Source organism: Canis aureus, chromosome 10 (genome assembly GCF_053574225.1).
Source record: "Canis aureus isolate CA01 chromosome 10, VMU_Caureus_v.1.0, whole genome shotgun sequence".
NCBI classification, from domain to species: Eukaryota; Metazoa; Chordata; class Mammalia; order Carnivora; family Canidae; genus Canis; species Canis aureus.
The window spans coordinates 37067583-37093449 of record NC_135620.1 but is presented as its reverse complement, the minus strand read 5'-3'; the positions used below and the strand labels follow the sequence as shown (position 1 = coordinate 37093449).

The 25867-nt window shown below is 37.6% G+C and overlaps 1 protein-coding gene and 1 pseudogene across 9 annotated transcripts in view; both read left to right on the top strand.

The window, feature by feature from the left end:
- The window catches only part of TTC39B (tetratricopeptide repeat domain 39B), a 131011-nt gene that overhangs the window by 68194 nt on the left and 36950 nt on the right, over window positions 1-25867 (top strand). For 7 of the 9 annotated variants that reach the window (XR_013387811.1, XM_077912019.1, XM_077912014.1 and 4 more), the window contains 6 exons: window positions 7345-7440; window positions 11729-11839; window positions 14694-14825; window positions 15940-16016; window positions 19887-19954; window positions 22894-22958. Coding sequence is in view for 8 of the 9 variants with exons in the window: in XM_077912019.1 (XP_077768145.1) it covers window positions 7345-7440; window positions 11729-11839; window positions 14694-14825; window positions 15940-16016; window positions 19887-19954; window positions 22894-22958 (549 nt within the window). In the remaining variant the exon portion in view is untranslated. The remainder of the gene's footprint in view (window positions 1-7344; window positions 7441-11728; window positions 11840-14693; window positions 14826-15939; window positions 16017-19886; window positions 19955-22893; window positions 22959-25867) is intronic. The other 2 variants (XM_077912013.1, XM_077912015.1) reach the window with 1 other exon arrangement.
- Window positions 3556-7334, top strand: LOC144322228 (small nuclear ribonucleoprotein-associated protein B' pseudogene; annotated as a pseudogene).

Genomic DNA, 25867 nt, shown 5'->3' with positions numbered 1-25867 from the left:
TGAAATTTCATTTACTTTTTTTTTAAATGGTCTAGCTTTTATGTCATTGTTCAGGGAACATAGAATGTTGTGTTGGATTTACTGGGGAAATTAAATTTGTGTGTGTGTTTTTTTTTTTAAGATTTTATTTATTTACTCATGAGGGACAGAGAGAGAGAGAGGCAGAGACACAGGCAGAGGGAGAAGCAGGCTCCATGCAGGGAACCCGATGTGGGACCCAATCCTGGGCCTCCAGGATCACACCCTGGGCTGAAGGTGTCGCTAAACCTCTGAGCCACCCGGGCTGCCCGGGAAATTAAATTTGAATTGATTTTACTAATTATGATTTGAATGAGAGGAGAAAGTATTAAAAGTAGCTATAAGATTTTCATTTGAAAATAGTTTTACCTAGTGATTTTACCTAGTTGCAGCATTATGAAACTCAATAATAAAAAGACGAATAGCCCATTTAAAAAATGGCCAAAGAACTTGGGTTAACGTTTCTCTGAAGAAGATATAAAAATGGCCATTAAGTACTGAACCAGTTGCTCAACATCCTTACTCATCAGGCAAATGGAAGTCCGAACCACAGTGTGATACCATCACACCCACTAAGAAGAAGTGCTGGTCAAGATGTTGAGAAATTGGAACCCTCCTACATTGCTGATAAGAATGTAAAATCACATAGCCACTTGGAAAAATTGTCAGCTTTTTGAAATGTCAAATATAAACTTACCATATGACTCAGCAATTACCTAGGTATATACCCAAGAGAAATGAAATATATGTTTACATAAGAACTTGTACATGAAGGTTAATAGCAACATTATTCAAAATACCCAAAAAGTGGGGGCACCTGGGTGGCTTAGAAGGTTGGCATCTGACTCTTGATTTTGACTCAGGTCATGATCTCAGGGTTGTGGGATCAAGCCCCTCTTCTGTCTCTGTGCTCAGTAGGGAGTCTGCTTGAGAGTCTCATTCTCTCCCTCTCCTTTTGCCCCTCCCCCCATCTCTCTTTCTCTTTCTCACTCTCTCTAAAGTAAATGAATCTTTTAAAAAGTACTCAAAAAGTGGAAATAACATGTACTCATCAACTAACAAAATGGTAAACAAAATGTGTTTTATCCATACAATGGAATATTATTTAGCAATGAAAGTAGAATACTGATACATCATCATCAACTTGTTTTTTGAAGACATGCTAAGTGAAAAAGCAAGTCATGAAAGATCAAGTATTGTATAATTACACTAATATGAAATGTCCAGACTAGGAAAAATCTGTAGATACTGAAAGCAGATTAGTGGGACTAGAGGTGACAGGGAAATATGGAGTGAATGTTAATGGATGGATACAGGATTTCTTTCTTCCTTCTTTCTTTCTTCTTTCTCTCTCTTTCTTTCTTTCTTTCTTTCTTTCTTTCTTTCTTTCTTTCTTTCTTTCTTTCTCTTTCTTTCCTTTCTTTTCTTTCTTTCTCTCTCTCTCTCTCTCTCTCTTTTTTAAAAGATTTTATTTATCTATTCATGAGAGACACAGAGACGTAGGCTAGGCATAGGCTAGGCGGAGGGAGAAGCAGGCTCCCTGTGGGGCGCTGGATGTGGAAGTCGATCTGCGGATCCTGGGATCACACCCTGAACCAAAGGCAGATGCTCAACCACTGAACCACTTAGGCATCCCAGATATAGGGTTTCTTTTAGGTGACAAAATGTTGTAAAATTAGATAGTGGTGATAGGGGCACCTAGATGGCTCAGTTGGTTAGGTAACTGACTTTCGACTTATGCTCAGGTCATGATCTCAAGGTTGTTAGATTGAACCTTGTGTAGGGGTTCCACGCTCAGCATGGAGTCTGCTTAAGATTCTCTCTTCTTCCCCCTCTGCCCTTCCCCTCAGCTCTTTCTCTCAAATATGTAAATAAATAAATAAATACATAAATAAAATCTTAGATTGTGATGATAGTTGTGTACCTCTAAGAATATACTAATCAGCCCTTGATTGTATACTTTAAATGAGTGAATTATATAGCTTAAAATAAAATTATTTATCAATAAAACTGTTTAAATGTTTAAAATAAATCATTAAATCGGGGCAAAAGAAGAACCAATTTTTCAACATACTGATACCTGTAATTGAAATATGATGTATGTTTTTCTTAGCCTCCATCAACTCAATAACAGTATTTTTCACTAGCTGAAAATACATTTCTTCTTACTTCTGAATTTAACATCTAGGTTATATAAGCTCAGAAGTAGAACAATCAAGTCATTCTATTCAGTTAAATTTTTAATAATTGTGCTTACTTTGGTGGTACAGATTCTAAAAGTGAAGCAATCTGAGGAGCATTTTTAGCATGGAGGATATCTGAACCTCAGTGCAGTGTTCCATATATTAGGAACGTTTATTGAAGGAAATAAGATAAAACCTGAATAAATGTGTATAAACGTGAAAATGTAGTATTGTAAGTAGAGTGTTAAAAAACAAAATTCAGCCTTGTAAATTTGAATATCTAATTGGCTTTATTAAACAATTCATGAATTAGGCAGCATGCCACCTAGCAAGTAGAGGGGAGCTCTGAGGGGTTGTACTAAATGGAAGCTTTTTATAAGAAGAAAGGTGGGGCAAGGAAGTTGTTAGCAGAAGAAAAGGATCCTTTCAGGCGAGGTAGCTTTCCCTTAGGAGGAAGAGCAGCAGGTCTTATCATGCAGATGACCTCATCTTCCTTGGGGGAAGGTTGAAACTAGAATTAGATTGGTTATTAAGCCCCAGGTTGGGACTCAGCCTTAGTGACATCATTTAGGCTTGTGGTTTTCTTTTTAACATCAGAGATTTATTTATCGATGAGGAAATTAGCAAGATGGTAAGACTGGTTCTAGGAGCATTTGGGCAACTGAAGAATGTTGGAGTAAGATTTTTATATGCAAAACTTGTTAATCTCCTATAAGGCAGTATTTGTATAATTACCAGACGAAAAGAAATCTACAAGTTACATATTATTTTATATAATGTGAACCTTAATCAGTAGTAGATAGTAAATCGAAGAAAGGTATATTCCGGGATCCCTGGGTGGCGCAGCGGTTTGGCGCCTGCCTTTGCCCTGGGGCGCGATCCTAGAGACCCGGGATCGAATCCCACATCGGGCTCCCGGTGCATGGAGCCTGCTTCTCCCTCTGCCTATGTCTCTGCCTCTCTCTCTCTCACTGTGTGACTATCATAAATAAATAAATAAAAATTAAAAAAAAAAAAGAAAGGTATATTCCTTACGGAATGAAATATTCCTTGGTGGGCCCATTAATGCTCCAAGATGGCATTGAAAGGACATGGGCTCTTCTCTTTGTGTTAATTCCAATCTGTGGAGTAGCTGAAGGATGAATTATTCACTGGTGTTGGGATAATTGCATATTCATGTGCAATTCATACAATTACATTTAGCTCTCACTGTATACAAAAATGGATTCCAGATATATACCTGTCATTTTCACTTTGTATTTGAAACATGTATCATAAAAAAAGAAGAAAATAGATTCTTGATGAAATATTATGTAGTCTGAGTGAATTACATCTATATCAAAAAATGCTGTTGAATAAAAAAATCAGTTCATAGACTGATGTACTTACTATGATATTAATATACATTTTAAAATACTATAGAATTGGCTCAGCAGTTTAGTGCTGCCTTCAGCCCAGGGCGTGATCCTGGAGTCCCAGGATCAAGTCCCAGGATTGAGTCCCACGTCAGGCTCCCTGCATGGACCCTGCTTCTCCCTCTGCCTGTGTCTCTGCCTCTCTCTCTCTTTGTCCCTAATGAATAAATAAATAAAACATTAAAAAAAATACTATAGAATTTCTGGGACTTTATGGACAGGTACATAAAAGCATAAAGGGCTAGAAGGATCTAATCTAAACTTTTATGTTTCTGAAAATGTGAATAAAATCTAACATCATTTTATTAACAATTCTGAAATTCTGCTAAATTCAAGGCTGGTAAAGGTACTATAATTGTAGCTTTGAAACATGCAACATTTACCTGGCACAGCAGACTTTGTTTTAGCAGAATTTAATAAATTTTTAGCATTTTATTTATTTAAAAAATTTTATTTTATTGTTTTAGAAATTCCTTTTTTTTTTTTTTTTAAGATTTTATTTATTTATTCACAAGAGACACACAGAGAGAGGTAGGGACATAGGCAGAGGGAGAAGTAGGCTCCCTGCAGGAAGCCCGATGCAGGACTCGATCCCGGGACCTCAAGATCACGACAAGAGCCAAAGGCAGACACTCAACCACTGAGCCACCTAGGTGTCCCGAATTTTAGCATTTTATATCTCTTGTGTGTCAAATCACTGGGGAAAATATGTGATCTTTTAAAAGTTATCTTGAGGAGGGCCGCAGGAAGCAGACTAGTGGCAGGTGTCTAGGCCTCTAACGAGGGCAATCTGGCAGGAATCGGAGCCATCAGAACCACCACCATGACTACGGGCAATAACAGCAAGATGCTGCAGCACAATCGACTACAGGATGGAGGTGCATCCTACAAGACGGCCGGATCTTCATTGGCACCTTCAAGGCTTTTGACAATGATATAAATTTGGTCCTCTGTGACTGTGATGGGTTCAGGAAGATCAAGCCAAAGAACTCAAAACAAGCAGAAAGAAAAGAGAAGTGAGTCCTCGGTCTGGTGCTGCTTTGTGGGGAGAACCTGGTCTCAGTGACAGTAGATGGACCTCCTCCCAAAGATACTGGCATTGCCTGAGTGCCACTTGCTGGAGCTGCCGGGAGCCCAGGGATCGGCAGGGCTGCTGGTAGAGGAATTCCAGCTGGTGTTCCAATGCCCTAGACTCCTGCTGGGCTTGCAGGGCCTGTCTGAGGAGTTGGTGGGCCATTCCAGCAGGTGATGACCCCACAGGGAGGAGGCACTGTGGCTGTCGCTGTAGCTGCTGCCACTGCCAGCATTGCTGGGGCTCCGGCCCAGTACCCGTCCGGCCGTGGGGGTCCTCCCCACCTACTGGCCAAGGGACACCCCCTCCAGGCACGATGGGCCCACCACCTGGCATGAGGCTTCCCATGGGGACCCCCGATGGGGATCCCTCCTGGATGAGGAACTCTGATGGGCATGCCCCTCCTGGGGATGCAGTATGTCGTCCCCCCCCCCCCCCCCATGGGCCCACCAAGGCCCTAGACTCATCTTGGCCCTCCTCATCTCCCTGCCTGTTTCCCGTCAGGCTGTGCATTTTACTTTTACTTCCTTGTAGGCTGTGAAACTAGTTTATAATAAACGCTTAAGAATTTAAAAAAAAATATTGGGGAAAAATAGTAAAAGAGGAAGAAAAAATATGCAGCACTCTCTTGTATCATATATTCAAATTATAACTAGATTAACAAATTGAATGTCAAAAAGTAACAGCATTGGTAAACTTGTATTATACAATCTTGGTAGAGCAAAAGTTTTTCCAAGTATGACCTCATAATCAGAAATGCTAAAGGAAAGTGATTGGTTTTGATTACATAAAAATTTCAATATCGGGATAATTTTGTAACTAAAGCTGAAGGCAAATGAGAAACGAGTCATTTTTACAGTAATTTCAGAGACCATGTTTTTCTAGCACTTATAACTGAATCTGTAATAGAATATGTGGGTCAGAATGGTCCAAATGGGTAGATGGCCTTGTGAGTAGATATTTTTCTTCTTTGCTCCTGAGCAGAGGTTACCATCGCTGCTCTAGAGCCTGGTTTGTGTAAGTGCTGGGTGTTTCCTCTATTCTCCTGGTAAAAATGGTCTTGTGACAGAAAACAACCTGCCATAAACTACATTTCGTACTATATATGGGGTTTTCTTCTCTCTCACCACCCCACACCCTACCACCTTTGTGAGAGAACCTTGATTTCCTCCTAACCTGATGCATAAAAGTTAGGGAACTTGATATATTCAAGACAAGATGAATGTTGAATCTGAAATATTATAGGGTATTGGGAAATCTGAGAGGTATGTATATAATCAAACTTCACTTAATTGAGGGCATTGCATATCTTCGAATTTAAAAAAAAGCATCACTAAAGGGAAAATCAATAACCCTTTCTTTACATGACTTGTGTACAGTTAAGGTGAAGGGACGCAAGAGGTTGGTGATTCTATCACAATACAAGGCGGGGCTTATTCTTACCTTGTGAGTTTTCTTTTCTTGCATGGACCTGCCTCCTTATGTAGTGGAGGGAGCTCTCGGTCAGTAAAAAGGCCTGAGTCTGCAAACCGGATCAGTCTCCACCTCCTCTGTTACTTTAGCACTCTGTGGTGTATATCGTGGGAAATGAAGCTTCCCATGATATTATGTATCAAATGTATTAAAAAGAATATACCTTGCAAAATATATGCGCTTTATCTCAAGAATTTATCCTCAGGAAATAATCAGGCAAGTGAGTAAAGAACTTGTAACAATATTGTTTGTAATTGCAAAACATAGGGAGCATTTTACAAGTCCCAAAATAAGGGGCGGGTAACAAATTATGTTATACTAACTATGATTAAAAACTCTATTTGTCAAGAAGAAAAGATTCAGGAAAAATTAAACATATAATGAAGGAAAATAGAATATGTCACCCCGTGATTTGACCTAAAAATCATTTTGAGCTGAAGGCAATCAAGAAGCAGTAAACACTGGAAAAGCTTTCGCTTTTTTACCTTAAAGGCAGGAAATAAATTATCCTTTTACTGGAGAAAGGCATTTGTACCAATTTAGAGAATCTGCAAACCTTTTTAAGCTAACCCTTAATTTCCTAGTTACTTCTTCATCGCTAACTACCTGGAGCCCCAACCCCTTTGTCTTGCCAATTCTTCACAAATATAAAAGCTTCCTGATTCTTGGGGAGTCTTCATTCTCTTGTGAAGGCTCCTGTGGACAGGATGAATTCAATAAAATTCAGATGCTTTATTCCTGTTAATCTTTGTGCATTTTATTTTCAGACCCAGCCAGGGACTCTAAAAGGGTCAGGGAAAACTTTTTTCTTCATATTATTTCATGTTAACAAAATATAGAAATATATGTATAAATTTACTTGGGAAAAGAACTGGAAGGATATTTATATACAGGATACAATGTTGTCTTTGTGTGGAGAACTTTGAGGTGATTTCAGTTAATTTCTTTTTGTATACTAGAATAAAAAAATAAGTTTATTTTATTGGTCTGTATTTCAGAAATGTTCACCATGTACAAGGAGATAGATTTTTGTTACTTGATTTTTAAAATTGATTAGACATAGAGGTGAGATGTACTAAATAATTGAAGGATTTATGTTGTATACTTGAATTTATGTGGACTTTTCCTGTAAGACAAAGAAATAAAAATCTCATTCTGTTTTTTTTTTTTAATTAATTAATAGGTTTTCTCGCACAGATATGGCAACAAGCAGCCGTCCCTTTGCATCATTTGATACCAAACTGGCCTCTGGACGGCTCGGATCGTCTAATGTGAGCAGGTCAGGAAGAAGGTGCAGATGTTTTAGGGACATCAGGGGAGAGCCACTCCAGCCCTTTGTGAATTGTAATATTGATGTTACTGACTACTGAAATAGGGAGGTGTAGTGTGCATTTTACAAATTAGGGAAGGAGACAAAGAGCTCCTAAGGGTCTCTGTGAATGGGTGGTGCAATTACATAAAAAGAAACAAAACTAAATTCAACATGTGGGGTACAACTCTCTTTTTGAGTCTTTTATCTTAAAATTTTTTAAATCATTAATTTTGTTTATAAGATAATATAACCACATTGCCAAGCATTAGTGACAGTGGAAGAAAGGAGGAACATCCACCATACATATGACCACTTTTTTTTTAAAGATTTTATTTATTTATTTGAGAGAGCAGGAGCAGGGGGGAGAGGCAGAGGGAGAAGCAAACTTTTGGGGACCCCAAGATCATAACCCGAGCTGAAGACAGATGCATAACTGATGAGCCACCCAAATACCCCTAAATATGACTTCTTAAACTATATTCATTCTAGTCTTTTTCCTGGGCATGTGCTTCTATCTGATATGGATGTAGCCATAGGGTTTTTCACTGAATGTTGTAGTAAGATTATTTTTCTACCTACATTCTTCTTGTAATTTTGGCTTAAAGAGCATTTTACGAAACATTGATGGTAGAAAATTTAGGAAATAATAGAAAAGCACAGAAGAGAGATAAAAATGTATGTTACCATCACTGTCACCTTTTTTTTTGGGGGGGGGGTTTGTATCCTTTCTTTTTCTCTCTCTCTATATAGAACCAATTTTTTTTTAAATGGGATTATGTTAAATATACAATTTAGTAACCTGCTTTTTAAAAATTTTATTATTTTTTGCCCTGCCCCTCCATCCTTTTTTTTGTACCTGCTTTTTAAAAGTCAATATATCATGGTATTTTTCCTTTCCATTAATATTTTTTTATAATATCACAGTTGCTAAGTAATGTTCTTTTCCTGCCCATTCTAGAATTAATATTATGAGTTTTATTTTTGAACATGTAGGTTGTTCCTTTATAGTTATTAAAGGCAACTCTGTAAAGCTATGTTTTAGTACCATGAGAAAGGGCTTTTTATCTATCCTTATAAGTTTATTAAACTTTAAGTTATACGGATCTTTAGCATTTAGATTTTGCATTTGAAATTTTAGCTACTTGTGAGTGTGTTCATAACACTCATGGGCTTGGCAATAAGTCTTAGGACTCAGCTCTCACAGTACAAGGAAGGGGTGCAATTATTTGAGGATTGAATGAAGATGAAGTTGAAAATAACTCCTAAGGTTTTTAAGGCATTTATTTTTCACATTACGATGACACACCATATGTCTCTGCTCATGGAAATCTGAGCTTTCTTTAGAAATATGAGTCTCTCTCTCAGGGTTGACTGACCTCTAACTCATCTGATAGTTTCCTAGGTAACTACTGCATCAACATTTATAGATCTTCCTTGGTTTACAGTGGGCTTACATCCTAAATGAGCCCATCATAAGTTGAAAATGCATTTAATACATCTAACCTATCAAACATCAGAGCTTAGCTTTGCCTACCTTAAATGTGTTCAAAGCACTTATATTAGCCTGCAGTTGGGCAAAATCATCAGAACCCATTTCTGGTAGAGGAGTAACTGAAGTGGGGTTTTGTTTTTATGTTTGAAGGAATGAATTTGGAGAGGCTGGTGGCATGGAAATTTGATGTTAAGTTTTTAAAAATCATTATACTGCTCATTTACTTACTGAAATATTTTCCTATTAAAAGTTGTTATATAGGAATGCCTGGGGGGCTTAGTCCATTAAGCATAGAACATTTGATCTCAGCTCAGGTCTTGATCTCAGGGTCCTGAGTTCAAGCCCTGTGTTGGGCTTCATGCTAGGTGTGGAGCCTACTTAAAAAAAAAAAAAATTATCCAAAACATTTTGGAGAAGGCTCTAATTTTATTTTTTTTAAATTATTTATTTGTTTATTTTTGGGAGGGGGCAGAGGCAGAAGGAGAGAGAATCTTTTTTTTTTTTTTAAGATTTTATTTATTTATTCAAGAGACACATGGAGAGAGGCAGAGACATAGGCAGAGGGAGAAGCAAGCTCCCTACAAGGAGCCTGATGTGGGACTTGATCGCAGGACCCCAGGATCACGCCCTGTGCTGTAGGCAGACCCTCAATCACTGAGCCATCCAGGTGCCCCCGGGAGAGAGAATCTTAAGTAGGCTCCACGCTGGGCATGAACCTGACACAGGATTCCATCTCACAACTCTGAAATCATGACCCGAGCTGAAATCAAGACTCAGACTTTTGCCAACTGAGTCACCAAGGCATCCTGAGGGCCCTAATTTTATTTTATTTTATTTATTTATTTTTTTAAAAATAGATTTATTCATTCAGAGAGAGAGAGAGAGGCAGAGACACAGGCAGAGGGAGAAGCAGGCTCCATGCAAGGAGCCCAACGTGGGACTCGATCCCGGGTCTCCAGGATCACACCCCGGGCTGCAGGCGGCGCTAAACCGCTGCGCCACTGGGGCTGCCCGGGCCCTAATTTTAAAGAGCAAAATTTCCATCAATCATAAATAACATAATTTTTAATTAAGGGTAAAATCATAATGATTATACAGATGTAAAAATGAAACACATGTTCAAGATTTTACTTAACTCATGAACTAAGCAGATGTTATAATAAACTCAAAGGAGAAATTGAAACAGCACAAATTTATATGGAGTAAAAGCATGTTGAAATTAATGTCCAAAGTCAGCAAAACTAGCTTCTTGTATAGTGAAGGAAAAGAGGTAATTGAACCTCTACTAGTCTAGATAAAATTTACATGTCTATAGACAACAATTGTTTTGCATTGCTATCAGTTACAATTTACAAAGTTGCAATTTAACACTAAAAAAACAAACTGATTAAAAAATGGTTGGAGGATCTGCATAGACATTTTTCCAAAAAGACTTACAGATGGCCAACAGATACATGAAAAGATGCTCAACATCACTAATCATCAGAAATGCAAATCAAAACCACAGAGATATCAATTATACCTGTCAGAATGCCTAAAATTAAAAAAAAAAAAAAAAGACAAGACATAACAAATGTTTCTGAGGATGTGGAGAAAATGGAACCCTGGTGCTTTATTGTTGGAAATGTAAACTGGCACAGCTCCTGTGGAAAACAGTGGAAGTTCCTGAAAAAGTAGACATAGGAAGGCCCTATGATCCATTTTCACTACTAGGTAATTACACAAAGAAAATGAAAACACTAATTCAAAAAGATGCATGCACCCCATGTTTATTGCACATTGTTTAAGATAGCCAAGATATGGAAGATATCAACACCCAAGTGTCCATCCACAGATAACTGGATAAAGAAGATGTGGTGTATATGTGGAATATCACTCAGCCATGAAAAAAGGATGAGATTTTGCCATTTGCAACAAACAGCAAAGACGGATCTAGAGGGTATTATGTTAGGTGAAATAAGTTAGACTAAGAGAGACAAATACCATGTGATTTCACTTATGTGTGGAATCTAAAACACAAAACAAATGAATAAACAAAACGCAGAATCAGACCTTTAAATATAGAAAACAAACTGATGGTTGCTAGAGGGCAGGGGGTGGGTAGATGGGCAAAATGGATGAAGAAGGGAGATTCAGGCTTCCACTTACACAATAAATAAGTCATGGGAATAAAAGGCACAGCATAGGGAATATAGTTCCTGATGTTATAATAGTGTTGTATGGCGATGGTAGCCACATTTGTGGTGAGTATAGCCAAACTAGATAAGTTGAGTCACCCGCCATGTTGTATACCTGAAACTAATTGTGTGTCTACTATGCTCCAATTAAAAAAGAAAGTACAATTTACAGAGTTGCAAGGCAGGTCCCATAGAATTAAAAAGCAATCTGAAGGGGTCTCTTCTACAGGTAAGACAGTAATGCATAATTTTCCACTAAAGCACATTTTCCCTCCCTACGTAATCAAACTGAAACACTTCTCCTCTATGAGTAAAGGTGGTTTCCACGCTTCTGGGCTTTGTGACTCCTATGAGCCTTATTCGTCAGTTTATTCCTTCCTCACAACAGCTTCATGAAGTAGGTGGTGGTGATGGTCCCATTTTACATATGAGCAAGCCAGGCTTCAGAAGGTTAAAGCTATAGGTTCTAAGTGGTAGAGTTAGAATTCCAGCCTTTCTGTCCCCAAGTGTGCATGCAACACACCTATGCAACAACGTGATAATATTAAAAACTATAGAAATTCTGTGTATTTTTCTTGGTCTTTAGGTCAACATCAAACAAGGTGGATCTCAAGTGTGGCCTAGAAGAATGTGCAGTGGCATTGAACTTATTTCTAAGTAACAAATTTACAGATGCCTTAGAATTGCTTCGACCATGGTAATTAACTTTATTTCTTTTGGGTAAAATATTTTTTTTCAGATGTTCCTGGGGATTCTTTCTTTGATGTCATACTTGTCAATTAATTTATCTGCATTTCCACCTGAATATTACTAAGCTAATTTGAGACCCCCTACTGCCGGTCAGTTTTAATATCCAGCTAAGAAATCTGTCTTTTCAAATTTAATCAGTAGAAAGTTTCTGATTCTTTGTCATATTTTAATTTCTATGTGTGTTCAAATATTGTCAGGTAGTTTTGTAGAGCTTCATTTTGCTTTCTTCAGTGAAATATTTTTTTTTTAAAGATTTATTTATTTATGATAGACATAGAGAGAGAGAGAGAGAGAGAGAGGCAGAGACACAGGAGGAGGGAGAAGCAGGCTCCATTCCGGGAGCCTGATGTGGGACTCGATCCTGGGACTCCAGGATCGCGCCCTGGGCCAAAGGCAGGCGCTAAACCGCTGAGCCACCCAGGGATCCCCAGTGAAATATTTTTATAAATATTCCTCTAAAGCTTAAATATCATTGAAAAAAGTTTTCATTGAAATGGGATGGGAAGAATTAGACTATGTTAGCCTCAAATGTTAAAAAGAAATTTAAGATAATAAAAAATGTTATTGGACTCCCTATTTTTGTGATAAATAAGTTAAGCAATATAATTTCACTTAATAATACCTGTTCCTTTTTCAAATGTGGCAGCAAAACTTGGGCTCAGCCCTTATACTAGGTGTCTTCTTTACCAGAACCCCCTACAGTGTGACTGGAACTTGACAGGAATAATCTTACATTGTGCCGTCAAACACAGTCACTTACTTGGATGAAGCTTAGACTTTATATAATGATTTTTTAGAAGGTTACTTGAGGGGGTGTCTGGGTGGCTCAGTCAGTTAAGCATCTGTCTTTGGCTAAGGTCATGGTCTCAGGGTCCTGGGATCAAGCCTGGCATCAGGCTCCCTGCTCAGTGGGAAATCAGCTTTCTTCCTCTTCACCTGTCCATCCCCTCACTTGTGTTCTCTCTCTCTCTCTCCCTCTCAAATAAATAAATAAAAATCTTGAAAAAAGAAGGTTACTTGGGCACAATAGTGGGAATCTCATTTCTTTGGTCAGTAGGGTAATGTCACTCTGATCGTAGACTTTCGTTTATAGTGGTGAGCATTGAATGATGTGTAGAATTACTGGGTCACTATGTTGTACACCTGAAACTAATACAACATTGTACGTCAACTACAAACTAAAATTAAAAGATTAAATTACCTCCTGAGAAGCTGCTGTGGTAATTCTATTAAGATGTAGAAGAGCTGTGATCAATTAGTATTTCAGAGGTTAGGAACAGATGATAAAATAGATGGTAAAACCCACGGCCTAAGGACATTGTCCAGTGTGTCTGCCCTATCTCCTGCCTCATTTCCCTCTGTCCTTCCCAGTCCCTCAGACCTCTTTCTCTCTCCATTGTCTGTCTCTCCTTCTCGGTCTTCCTCTTTTTGCCTGCCAACCTTTTTCTTTCTGTCTCTCCTCTCTCAGCCTGCCTGGCTGTCTCCGTTTTTTTTTTTTATTCACACAGGACTCCTTTTTTCTCTGTCTCAGATACCCAGCTAGTCATAATGTGGAATGAAAAGAAGTGATTGAGTATTTTATTTGGTCACGTTTTATATTCCCTGCTCTTTATGCAAGTTTCACTGTTAAACATACGTTTTTCCCACTTGAGTAGCTTTTTGTTTTTTCCCTCTTGGAGCTTTCTGTTTAAAATGGAGATTAAACATATGTTTTTCCCACTTGAGTAGCTTTTTGTTTTTTCCCTCTTGGAGCTTTCTGTTTAAAATGGAGGTTTAACCACAATAAATGATTAACTTTGGGCTGCTCTTAACTCCTTGTGGTATTTTCAACAGCCAGTGACCTCACTAGTCAGGACAAACTGCAAATTACCAAAGGATGTTTAGATTGTTTCCGTGGGGGAAAAGAATAATGTGGCTTGTATTTGTTTTGCATACCTGTGGGCTGTTGTTCATTATATTTGAATCAAAAACGAAATTGTGCATTAATATTTTAACTCTTATAAATAAAAAATTGACATAATGAGAAGTTTTGGGAAAGAGTGAGGTCTTCACAGCCTGAAATCCTGGCATGTGCCATACATTAAGACTAATTAATGCCCTTAAGAATCCAAGCAATTCTCACTGATAATTTAGTAATTGAAATTATTAAGAACTTTAGTCAGGAATTGTAGATAATGGGATTATATTAGATATGAGGTCTAAAATATACTTTTGGCTAGGCCCATTGTGGCTGACCTAATTTATTGCAAAAATCTTGCTTTTCTTTGACTTCTGACTGAGAGTGGAGAGGAGCTGGTTTTAAAGAAAGAGTCTTTATTTGAAAACATATCAGAATTTCTCTGTCACCAAATGCATTTCCAATGGCATTTCTTTTAGTACTTATATCAGAGTTAAAGATAGTAGATATATTGCCTGGTGTTCAACTGGGAAAAATTGGTTTGCTTTGAAACGTTTTTAAGGAAAAGAATCCACAGGCTGCCCCCGTGTGCTGAAACGGGGAAAAACAATTGTGATCTTCTTTTCTTTTTTTTTTTTTAAAACAATTGTGGTCTTCTGACTCAACACGGAACATTCTGTGCTGCCCGTGTAGGCTTAATATGGAAAGTGCTTGATATTTGTGTTTTTCAGGACATGTCTTTCACAGTCTATATTATTTCAGTGATTATGATATAGGAATAAAAGTTATCACTATAAAAGTCACAGTATACATTTACTAGGATTTCTCCTGATTAGTATCAGACAAGAGCTGAATGCTTTCAAGTTGAATGGAAAGGTATTAATTCCCTGTGTTTTGCCTCCAGGGCTAAGGAAAGTATGTATCATGCCTTGGGCTACAGTACCATTGTGGTGTTGCAGGCGGTCATGACCTTCGAGCAACAGGACATCCAAAATGGCATTTCTGCCATGAAGGACGCATTACAAACCTGCCAAAAGTATGAATTGAGTAATTAAATACTTGAGATATGACTACAAACCTTATGTCTGTGTGATGAAGTGAGTGTGGTTTGCCTAATGGAGAGCTCTGTTTGAAGTTTGCCCCAATTATAATAAGGGACTGGTTCTTCAAAGCTTCCTGGCCTCAGTAGTTTTATGTAATAGAGTTAAAATTTCCTATTAGGAATTATGGTAGAGGGCAGCCTGGGTGGCTCAGCGGTTTAGCACTGCCTTCAGCCCAGAGCATGATCCTGGAGACCCGGGATCAAGTCCCACGTCGGGTTCCCTGCATGGAGCCTGCTTCTCCATCTGCCTGTGTCTCTGCCTCTCTCTGTGTGTCTCTCGTGGATAAATAAAATCTTAAAAAAAAGGGGGGGGTGGAATTATGGTAGATTCTTGTTTGGCCAAACACTTGGCATCTATACCTCTACTCTTTTTCTTTCTTTCTTTCTTTGGTAGCTTGGGCCACAGGGAAGGACTAAGGGAGATGTCTGTGGGATCAGGAGCACACATCTCTCAAGGGTCTCCCTTGGGTGGGTGAAGGGAGAACTTTATTTGTCTAAAAGGACATATTTGAACACTTCTGGTTGGAAAATGAGACAGATTTTCGGTTTTATTTTAATCTTTGCTCTGTGTGTATAGCAAGATCCCAGCAAAAGCTGTTAACTAGCATTGGTGAAGTTTAACATGGAGCTATATCCTCATGTAATTATATTGCAAACCTGCAAATGAAGAGAGTTTCCAAATACTGCACTCTAAGTGATTCTTCACCTGCTGGTACCTCTTACCACAGAAATACTGATTTCAGCCATACAGATCGGGACAGGTGCTTGGCTGGCAGGGTTAGTATTTATTGTTTTGTGTGGGTTTGTCCATTCATGTGTCTCGTAAGCATGGATTGAATGCCTACAGGATGCCAGTCCAGTGCTGGGCGCTGGGTGTGCAGTGTTGAAAAGGTGGTCTCTGCACTATCGACTTTAGGGTTTAGCATTTCTCTTTGGTTACTCTTTGGTGTGACTGGCAAAAATGAATGTCAAATGAAAATGAGCTTGGACTGATTTATTGTCATTTTTCTTTCTGTTTCTCAACTCCCTTTCTACTTACTCTCCACAGATACAGGAAAAAATGCACAGTTGTAGAATCTTTCTCAAGTCTTCTTTCTAGAGGATCATTGGAACAGCTGACTGAAGGTAAGACTCATTTAAGGATTAAATGTTTTCTGTCTTTGAAACATTAAAACATGGTCATACTCATAAGATTCAATACTTAAATTCATAATATAAAGTAAATGGAATATCTTTTTCTCTTTCTCATCATATTCACCCTGAAGAAGTAACCATTGGTAATAATTGGGTTAATGGCCCAATATTACCCGCAGAGCAGAGCAGAGTTCAAAGTTGATCTGCCTTTCTATAAGTCACAGCTCTTTCCACTGCACCCACATTTTTTCTCATAGACTTATAGAAAAGGGAACAAAATATTCATGTATGGATGAGGGAAATGCTGAACTATTCCTGTGTTAGACATCTTAAAAATAGATGGTACTGCATTCTTAACTTTAAAAAAAATATTTTATTTATTTATTTGAGAGAGAGGGGGTGAGAGTGCTTGAGATGGGGCAGAGGGAGAGGGAGAGGCAGAATCCCTGCTGAGCAGTGAACTCAATGTGGGGCTCATCACAGGACCCTGGGATCATGACCTGAGCGGAAGGTAGACATTTAATCAACTGAGCCACCCAAGTGCCCCGTGTTCCTACCTTTTTATAATGTCTTTGGAAATGGCACTTTAGAAAATCTGAAATAAGGTATAAAGTTACTAATTACTAATTATTAAAAAAGAAAACAATAATATATGACTACACACCTATTAGAATGTGCATAATCTGAAACACCAGTAACACCAAATGTTGACAAAAATGTAGAGCCGAAGGAACTCTTATTCATGGCTGGTGGGAATGCAATATTGTACAGCTGTTTGAAAGCTTATGTCCACACAAAAATCTGCATGTGGATGTTTACAGAAGCTTTATTTATAATTGCCAAAACTTGTGAGCAACCAAGATGTCATTCAATAGGTGAATGGATAAATAAACTGTGGTACATCCAGACAAATGGAATATTATTTAGCGCTAAATGAACTATCAAGCCATGAAAAGATACAGAGCAACCTTAAATGCATATTACTGAGTGAAAGACACCAAGCTGAAAAGGCATCATGCTGTGTGATTCCCAGCATATGACATTCTGGAAAAGGCAAAACTGTGGAGACAGTGACAAGATCAGTGGTTGCCCAGGGATGGGGTATAGGGATAGATTAGGGTGGAGCACTGAGGACGTTTAGGATAGTGAAAAACTTTGTATGATATCATAATGATGGATACATGTCTTTATACATTTGTCCAAACCCATGGAATGTATAACACAAGAATGGGCCATAATGTAAACTATGGACTTTGGGTAATTATGATGTGTCAACGGACACATTCATCAGTTGTACCACACTGGCAGGGATGTTGTTGATGGAAGAGGTTGTACACACATGGAGCAAGGGATACATGTGAAATTTCTGTACCTTCCCCTCAGTTTTGCTGGGAACCTAAAACTTCTTTAAGAAATAACGTTTTAATTAGAAAATAATAAACACAAATAGCTTGTTACTATAACATATTCTGAAAAACAGATTATTTAGACTTTTATATCCAAAGGCATGCTTAGCTAACATTTTAGTCCAGGGTGAAGCTATTCCTTCAGTAGACTAAGGAATTTATAATTAAGAGATGTTCTTGTAAGATAGCTGTTCATAAATGCCAATAGCTAATTTTGAGAACTGGGAAACTGCCTGATAGAAATCAACCAGAGTGAAGGAATACAACTTTTATAAATTAAGTTGCATTTTATTCCTAATGCTTTTGGCTGTCACTGCAACCCAAACAGACTTTGTGTTCAAGGGAGCATGTCAAAACATTGTAGCTTTAGTATGTGATTTGTTTCTCCCCTTGGTAATTTTCATTTACATCCTTGAGTGGCTGGTTGTGGGCAGGAGTCAGTATATTTAATTAAACTTTTCGTGGGTTTAACATGGAACACACCCATTCTTCTCTCCTGGCTGGCATATTGCCCTGAATGGTTTTCAAATTTCCTTTAAAAATAGATATGTAAATGCAGTACTTAGGATGTGAAAGGCATTTAACATGAAGGATACTTACATATGGCATATAGAGCTCAAATTTTCTTGCCTAAATCTCTGCCTTTTTGTTATGTCCTTTAGCTGCTCTTAGGGTTGTCCATCTGTAACTTAACCCTGATGCATCCTATTCTTCTGCTCAGACCTCTGCATGGACTCAATGTTACCTATTGAAATCAAGCCCAGTTCCAGACACTTAAGATTGTCCATAATTCAGCCCCAACTTACCTTTTCAGACTCATTTCACACTCCTCACTTTACACAACTTGCACTTCACCATTGGAGCTCCACTGGCCTTCCCCGCACACACCCAAGCCAGCAAGCAATCTGTGTTACCGAGCAGGCTTTCAGAGTAATTCCAAACCATTTGTACTTCGTGGCAAATATATCTAGGAAGAGGAAACTCAGGGGACTGTGTAAAAATTGAAGACTCCACTTTTTATCCCACTGAACGCTGAGAAAATTCAGAGGTGCACTTAGAGGTGATGTGTCCTGAAGCCCTGGGACCCTGACTGGCGATGGCTGCCAGACATGCACAGGCCCTAATTCCTCAAGTTTGGCCCCATCCATAGGCTGGCTGTTGAAGGATCTTCGCTGCCTGGTTGCTTCTTTGTAAATTCCACCTTTGGCATGTGAGCATGGTAGGGATTGGAACCAATTTGTGAGAACTTGTCTGTTGTGTGCTGGCTGGCGGGGATGAGAATGGGGTCTGTGTGTGTAAGTGAGAGAAATACAGCACTAGTTCTTACCCACTTTGACCCAACAGCATTCTCACAGACACAGTTCAGCGACTTAACTTCACATAAACATTTTCTGCTTTCTGAGCTTTTACCAAAAAGCCCAGCATGGATTGAGGGCAGTGATCTTAGTGAAAATAGCTAGCAAAAATCGAGTGCTTACTCTCCATAGTGAGCTCTGCTTGCAGCAACCCCATTTGAGTCTTTAGTTGTGAAGTGGAGATGTTACTAGCTGGACTTATCAAATGAGGTAGCCAGTAGAGAGAGGTGGGATACCAGTACGGCAGAGCATTTCTTCCAACCCAGGCTGTTAAATTCCCCAAGCTTCATTGACTTAAATAAAATGTCAATTTGCATCCCATGGACAAAGCAGAAATCTGCTGATTTTGTTTATGCAAAGATTTCCCTCCTACCCCAATCTCTGCAAGTATAAGGTATTGTTTAGGAAGATGGGCCATGTGTTTCGGGGCACTCCATCTGTCCCTGGGATATACAAAGCTTTACATTGTCCCTTTTATGAGTGCCTTGTTCTGTGCTAGATATCGCAATGATCAACATAGACTAAAATTGTGCTGATGCTTACTCTTTTTATATCATGTCTTCTGTGTGTGAGGAATCATGACTGGGGCATGCTCGTCCCTACTTTTTCCACAGAACTCTGGAGAATTGTTGCTTTCTCTTTAAGTTAATAGTGTGTCTAATCATTGCCATGATTATCATACCTTCATATTTTAGAAGCTAGAATTCATAAATTTAAGATAGTTTATTTCAGTCTCTATAATTGTGTTTAAGCTTATGTGTTACTGTTAAGTTAAAAAGTACTATTTTTTAAGTGCTCTTAAATTTTGGTTTTCTCTTGTGAGCTGAGTTTGGGTCTCTGGCACCAAGCACCTGACTCTTTGCAGTTATATTTGAATGGGGCCAAAGATGACTTCCTTAAATCATTTTATACATTCTAGGAAAATCTTGCCAAGGGACTGAGAACTGAGGTCCCCATTCTGCTTTTATGGAAGTACCAAAGCAACATAGATTTTTGTGTCTCTCTTGGGTTCATTGATCTACGAGTCTTTTCTGAACATCTCAGAGCAATTACTGTGGACATAGGATTTTCCTTAATGTGATTTTATTTGTTTTTAATAGAGGAAATGCATGCCGAAATCTGTTATGCCGAGTGTCTCCTACAGAAAGCAGCACTCACGTTTGTGCAGGTAATAAATGTTTGGCTTCGAATCAGTAATGCCGGGGAAGCCTGCCAGTACTACATTGAAAAAATATGGCCCATTCTATGTCAGTGCTTCAGTTCTTCTGACTTAGAGTTGTAATGGAAGATACTTGTTGTTCGGATAAACTTTGACTAAGAAAAGACCCCAGGGAGCTTTGTTCCTACTCAAATGCACTTGGAGTCTGTTTCAAATTTCAGTCTATTGGGAACCACTGCCTTGTAAAGAAACTGTTTTGCAACTACTGCATCTAATTTCTGGATGCTTCTCTGTATGAAAAGTGTGCAGTTATCCCTCTTTGCATTTGCTAATGGTAGAGGGTTGCAGGCCCCGGCAAAAGAGGCATCTTTATCCTTGGCCCCATTGCCTTCTTACACCAGATGCTTCTGCAAAGCTCAGATATGCATGCATTGAGTGCCAGGCTTTTCATATATACTTCAGATTTTATTTTTCCCCTCTTTCTATTCTCATTCCCCTTTCTTGCTTTTATTTCTTCCTTTGGAAAAGCAGATTTTAAAAGTCACTAAACCAAATAATGAATACCTTCCTATAAGAGACATTTTAATTTTACCTCTAGGAACTATTAGAACAAGTACCTTGCTTAACATTATATCTTCCGACACTTCTAAAAAACATGGACCTTAACATCATGGCCCCATGGGTGGCAATGATGGATACAGTAGGGATGGAGGTAGGGTCAAGATTGTAAGGAGGCGGAAATGCAATTGTGAAACTGCAAATCTTCCTCAATCACAATTGTTTTACACTGTATTGAGAGTTGCTTTTCTTTCTTTGTTTTTTTTTCCCCCCGAAGATTGACTTCTTAGCTTGATTCTGGTTTAGTAAAGTTGAATCAATCTGGTCTATAACCCCGTTTCCTAAAACCCTATGTATTATGAACCACATTCTTACTGCCTCAGTAAACATAATACTGGTCACAGAGACCCCCAAATTTTCTGATGTGTTTTCAAAATCAGGATTTGACAATCAAATCTGGGATTTAAAGTCTTATTTTATATGTGGGGACTTACAATTAAACATCTGGGAGATATCTAAGATTTATCTCTCTTCCTCATGCCTCCATATCCAGTTTAATGGTCATGCTTCTTTTACCTTTTGAAGATTTAGCCATGCCATCTCTACCTCTTCCTTCTATGAGTGTTCTAATGGGAGTGTTCATCAGCTCTTCTCTAGACTGCACAGCGACCTAGTGACCCTCTGGCTCTAATTTCTCTTACCTACAGCTCATTGTCCATTGTGCAGCTGAGCAGCCTCTCAGGGATGAGTCTCACCTTGTCATTGCTATACTTCAGTATTTAGTAACTCTCATTGACTATGGCAGTGGTTCTGTATCTGAATATCAGAAAGAAGGCAGGCTTTTTTGAACTAAACTGGTATCTTCTCCCAAATTCCCTCCTTCCCTCTTACCCATGTGCTCAGATGCTACTGGCAGGTGTGTTGCGTACCTGAGTGGCACGGGTAGAGGTAGATTTCTTACTCCTTAGTTTCGTCTTTGCAGTAGCTTCTGCAGCAGCACTGAGTTGTGTAAGCACAGATGGCCAAGCATGCCATGATTAGTATGCTTCCTTGCCTTTTTTTCCCCTTGAGTTTTCCTTGGCTTTCAAAGGTCACATCTGCTTTGCCTTTCTTCATCTGGCCACTTCCTAATCATTTTTTGTGCTTTAAGCCCCAGTGCTTCCAGGAAGCTTCTGTGGACCTCTCCATTCCCTCCTCTCCCCTGCTCTGTGCTCTTGTGACATCCTGTTCATTATCTCCATCCATGTGCATGACTCCAGCTCTTAGCACCTTGTATTGCTTTTGTCTGATTTTGCATTCAGATGCCTGGTGTAAAATAGGCATTCAGTACATGTTTGGTGAATCATGAAACAAAATATTATTATTTGAAGCAGATTTTAATGTGATTTAAGAAATTCTTTCCTGGCCAGTCTTAGAACTTGTATAATCATAAGATTCCTTAAAATAAGAAGATAAACATTTAAGTTGCATAGCGAATTTCGTGTTTATTGATTCTTATACTAATTTAAATGTTAAAAATTTAATAATCAATGAAATTTGTAAGCTAAAATAGGTTTTTCTCTTGCTTCAGAAGGATGCTAAAGTGCACAAGACGTAAACACCAGAGCATCTTTCCATTTTCAATAGACTAGAAAAATATCCTCCTTGGAAATGTGAAATATGGGAATGTCTCCATTAGCACTATCTGTTGGATTAACTTCTTTTAAGCAGGTTTTGATATAATTTATTGAGAGAGTTTCTTACAATCCTAGAATGGTGACCCTGTGAGAATGACATTCATTTAGACCCTCTGCTTCAATTTTATGGTTGATGAGCATCAGGCAAAGAGAAGTGAAATGATTTTTTCCCCCAAAACAAAACTGCTTATTAGTGACAATGAATTTAGAATCCAGAACAATAATTTTTGTTCTAGTAATGTAGATGAGTAAAATTTACAACGTTAAATAGACTGAATGCTGAAGGATCCTACAGAAGAAGAACCATTATCCCATTTATTGGAGTGTGATGGGCTGGATAGTTTGTCTTTAGAGCATATCCTTAAATTACCCATTGTGGATTCTTTTGAACCCAGGAGAAAATTGTGCAGTAGATGATGTTTATTGCAATAGATTTGGACTAACATATTTGGCCACTAAGTGATAAGGATTACTTCCTTAATTACTTGCTTGAAGTAATGCAAAGATTTTTAAATGTGTACTTTTTATTGCCATCTAACTTGGAAGAAAAATTACAGAAAAGCATTTCAAATGTAAAGCAAGAAGAATGTTTTAATTTAAAAACTATGTCCTCAAAAGATAGTGTTTTGTTCTAATCACACAAATACATAACTGTGAGGGCAGAATAAGGATCTTTTGCTAAGTGATCTAATTATTTAACTGAATTGTTTTCAGGATGAAAATATGATCAACTTCATCAAAGGTGGACTCAAAATTAGGATGAGTTACCAAATATATAAGTAAGTTAAAAATTAAGATGTGGTTTTTAGATGACTCTTGTACTCTGTCCACTTTGTACTTCAAAATTCTTATCAAGTACAACTAGGTTTTTTTATTTGGTGTTGGTAAAAATGCACTTGATTTTTTGGCCTACTGAGTATGTATTCAGTGTTATAGGACAACAGAATTTAAATTTAAATGCTGTCTTGAGAAAAACAGCTGGAATAAAACTATTGATGTAATTTCTAATTACATAATCTTAGTTTCTCTCTCCTAAAATCAGTATTTAAAATTACAGTTACGTCTTGGTCAGATGCTAGAGCAGTACTGCTTGATAGAATGTTCTGCAGTGATTCAAACGCTCAGTTAAGGTGGATCATAGTGTTGTCCGTATCTATCTTCCATATGCTTACTGATTTTTATTTAGTTGTTCTATCATTTGCTCATAGAGTTAAAAATCTCCAACTTTGATTCTGGGGTCACCCATTTCTCTCTTTAGTTCTGTCAGTGTTTGCGTTGTATATTTAGAGCCTCTGTTACTAGGTTTATTTTATTTTATTTTTTTTTAATTTTTATTTATTTATGGTAGTCAGAGAGAGAGAGAGAGAGAGAGAGAGAGGCAGAGACACAGGCAGAGGGAGAAGCAGGCTCCATGCACCGGGAGCCCGACGTGGGATTCGATCCTGGGTCTCCAGAATCGCGCCCTGGGCCAAAGGCAGGCGCTAAACCGCTGCGTCACCCAGGGATCCCTGTTACTAGGTTTACATATATCTTAATGATTTTATCTTCCTAATGAATTAAACTTTTTATCATTATGAAATGTCTCTACTTAACTCCTTATAATATTTCTTTTTGTTTGTTTGTTTTGTTTTTGTTTTTTTGTTTTTGTTTTTTTTTCCTTATAATATTTCTTGTCTTGAAGTCTGTTTTGTCTGATAGTAATATAGCTACTCATGCTTTTTTATAATTAGTGTTTGCATGATATATATTCTTATACTTTAAACCTATCTTTGTTTATATATATATTTTTTATATTTAAATTGCATTTCTTATAAATGTGTATAGTTGGGTCTTGCTTTTTAATTCAGTATAACAAACAAATGATATGTTTGCACTTGTGGCTACCATTTTTCTTGTTATCTTGTCTCATTTGGTTTTCTCACTTCTTTTTAGCCTTTTATATCCTTATTACAATTTTTAAAATATATATTTCAGTGTAATCAGTCCCTCTATTGTTTTCTTAGCTGTAGTTCTCTTTAATTTTTTTTTAAAGGTCACTCTAAGTAATTATATTTCTGAACTCATCACAGTCAACTTAGAGTTAGTATTGTACTGTTGCCCATAAATTATGAGATTTTTGTGAATATATAGTTTCATTTACTACTTGTCTTTTGTACTATTTTTATGATAGTACACCTACATATATTATAAACCCCACAATGCTTTGTCAACCTGTTTTCCGTAAAGATTTATTTATTTGATAGAGAGAGAGAGCGAGCAAGCATGTGCAGTGCACCCAAGCATGGAGAGAAAGGGGCAGAGGGAGAGAATCTTCACTCAGACTCCCCGGTGAGCATAGAGCCGGACTTGGGGCTCAGTCTCATGACCCATCAGATCACTACCTGAGCCGGAACCAAGAGTCAGACACTTGCCAACTGAGCCATCCAGGTGGCCCAACAATAGTACTGTGGCTTTCTATATTAGTTCTATCTACCCCACATTGAGTGGATTTGAGAGTACTTTCAGCTGAAGAGCCACGTAAATGTAAAGTCCGTATGAGAATTAATTTTTCCCATCTTTCAAAGTTCAGCTCTTCTCCAGTTTCCTACTGCTTTTTGTTTTCACTTTCCAGTGCCTGAAAATACATTTTAAGTATATATTTAAATTCTGAAGTTTATTATTATTACTGTGGGAGAGTTAATCTAATATAAGCTAGTGTGTGTGTCATTATTAGAAGCAGATTTCCACTAGTGAGAACAGAACCAAGATTTAGTATTTTATTTTATTTATTTATTTATTATTTATTTATTTATTTATTTATTTATTTAATTTTTTTTTTTTTTAAGATTTAGTATTTTAAGAGATAATTTTACCCAAAGTGATTTCATAAAATTATATTGTATTTAAAATGGTAGAGATAGGGGGTGTTTTGGGAAATTGACATACTGTTTTTAGTTTTCTTCTTGAAATACTTTTGAGATGATGTAAAAGGATGGTAAAAAACTAATTGCTTTTCTAGTCACCAGAACTTAAAAATGGAATAAATTCAAGTAGTCTTAAAATGGCGCAAACATCTGTATCAGTGTGTGGATACATGTAGTTTTGTACATACATACACACAGACTCACACAGATATTTACTTGGGAATTAAAAATATAGGAAATTCCTATATATACATAGGTCTCTTTCAAAATAGTGGGAAAAATTAGATAGTTTAATAAATGGTTTTGGGAAAATTCGTTCTTCATTCTGGAAAAAGACAGTATTAAAATAAATTCCATGTAGATTTAATATGAAAATTTTTAAAAATTTTATTTATTTATTTGAGAGTTAGAAAGAGATAGCATGAACAGGAGAGGCAGAAGGAGAGGGAGAGAATATACAGCAGATTCTGTGCTGAGTGAAGCCCCATGCAGGGTTCCATCTCACGACCCTGGGATCATGACCTGAGCCAAAATCAAAAGTCGGACATTTAACTGACTGAACTACTCAGGTGCCTCTAATATTAAAATATTTTTTAAAGGAAAACGTAGGAAAGTATTTTTTTATAGTCCTAAAGCACAAAAGCCTTTAAACTTTTATTTAAAATTTTGTACTTTGAAATAACTTTATAATTTTTTTAACTTCAGAATTTTTACAAAGAATTTTTATATATTCTTCATCCAGAGTCACAAATGTTAGCATCTTACAGAATCACAGTATAATTATT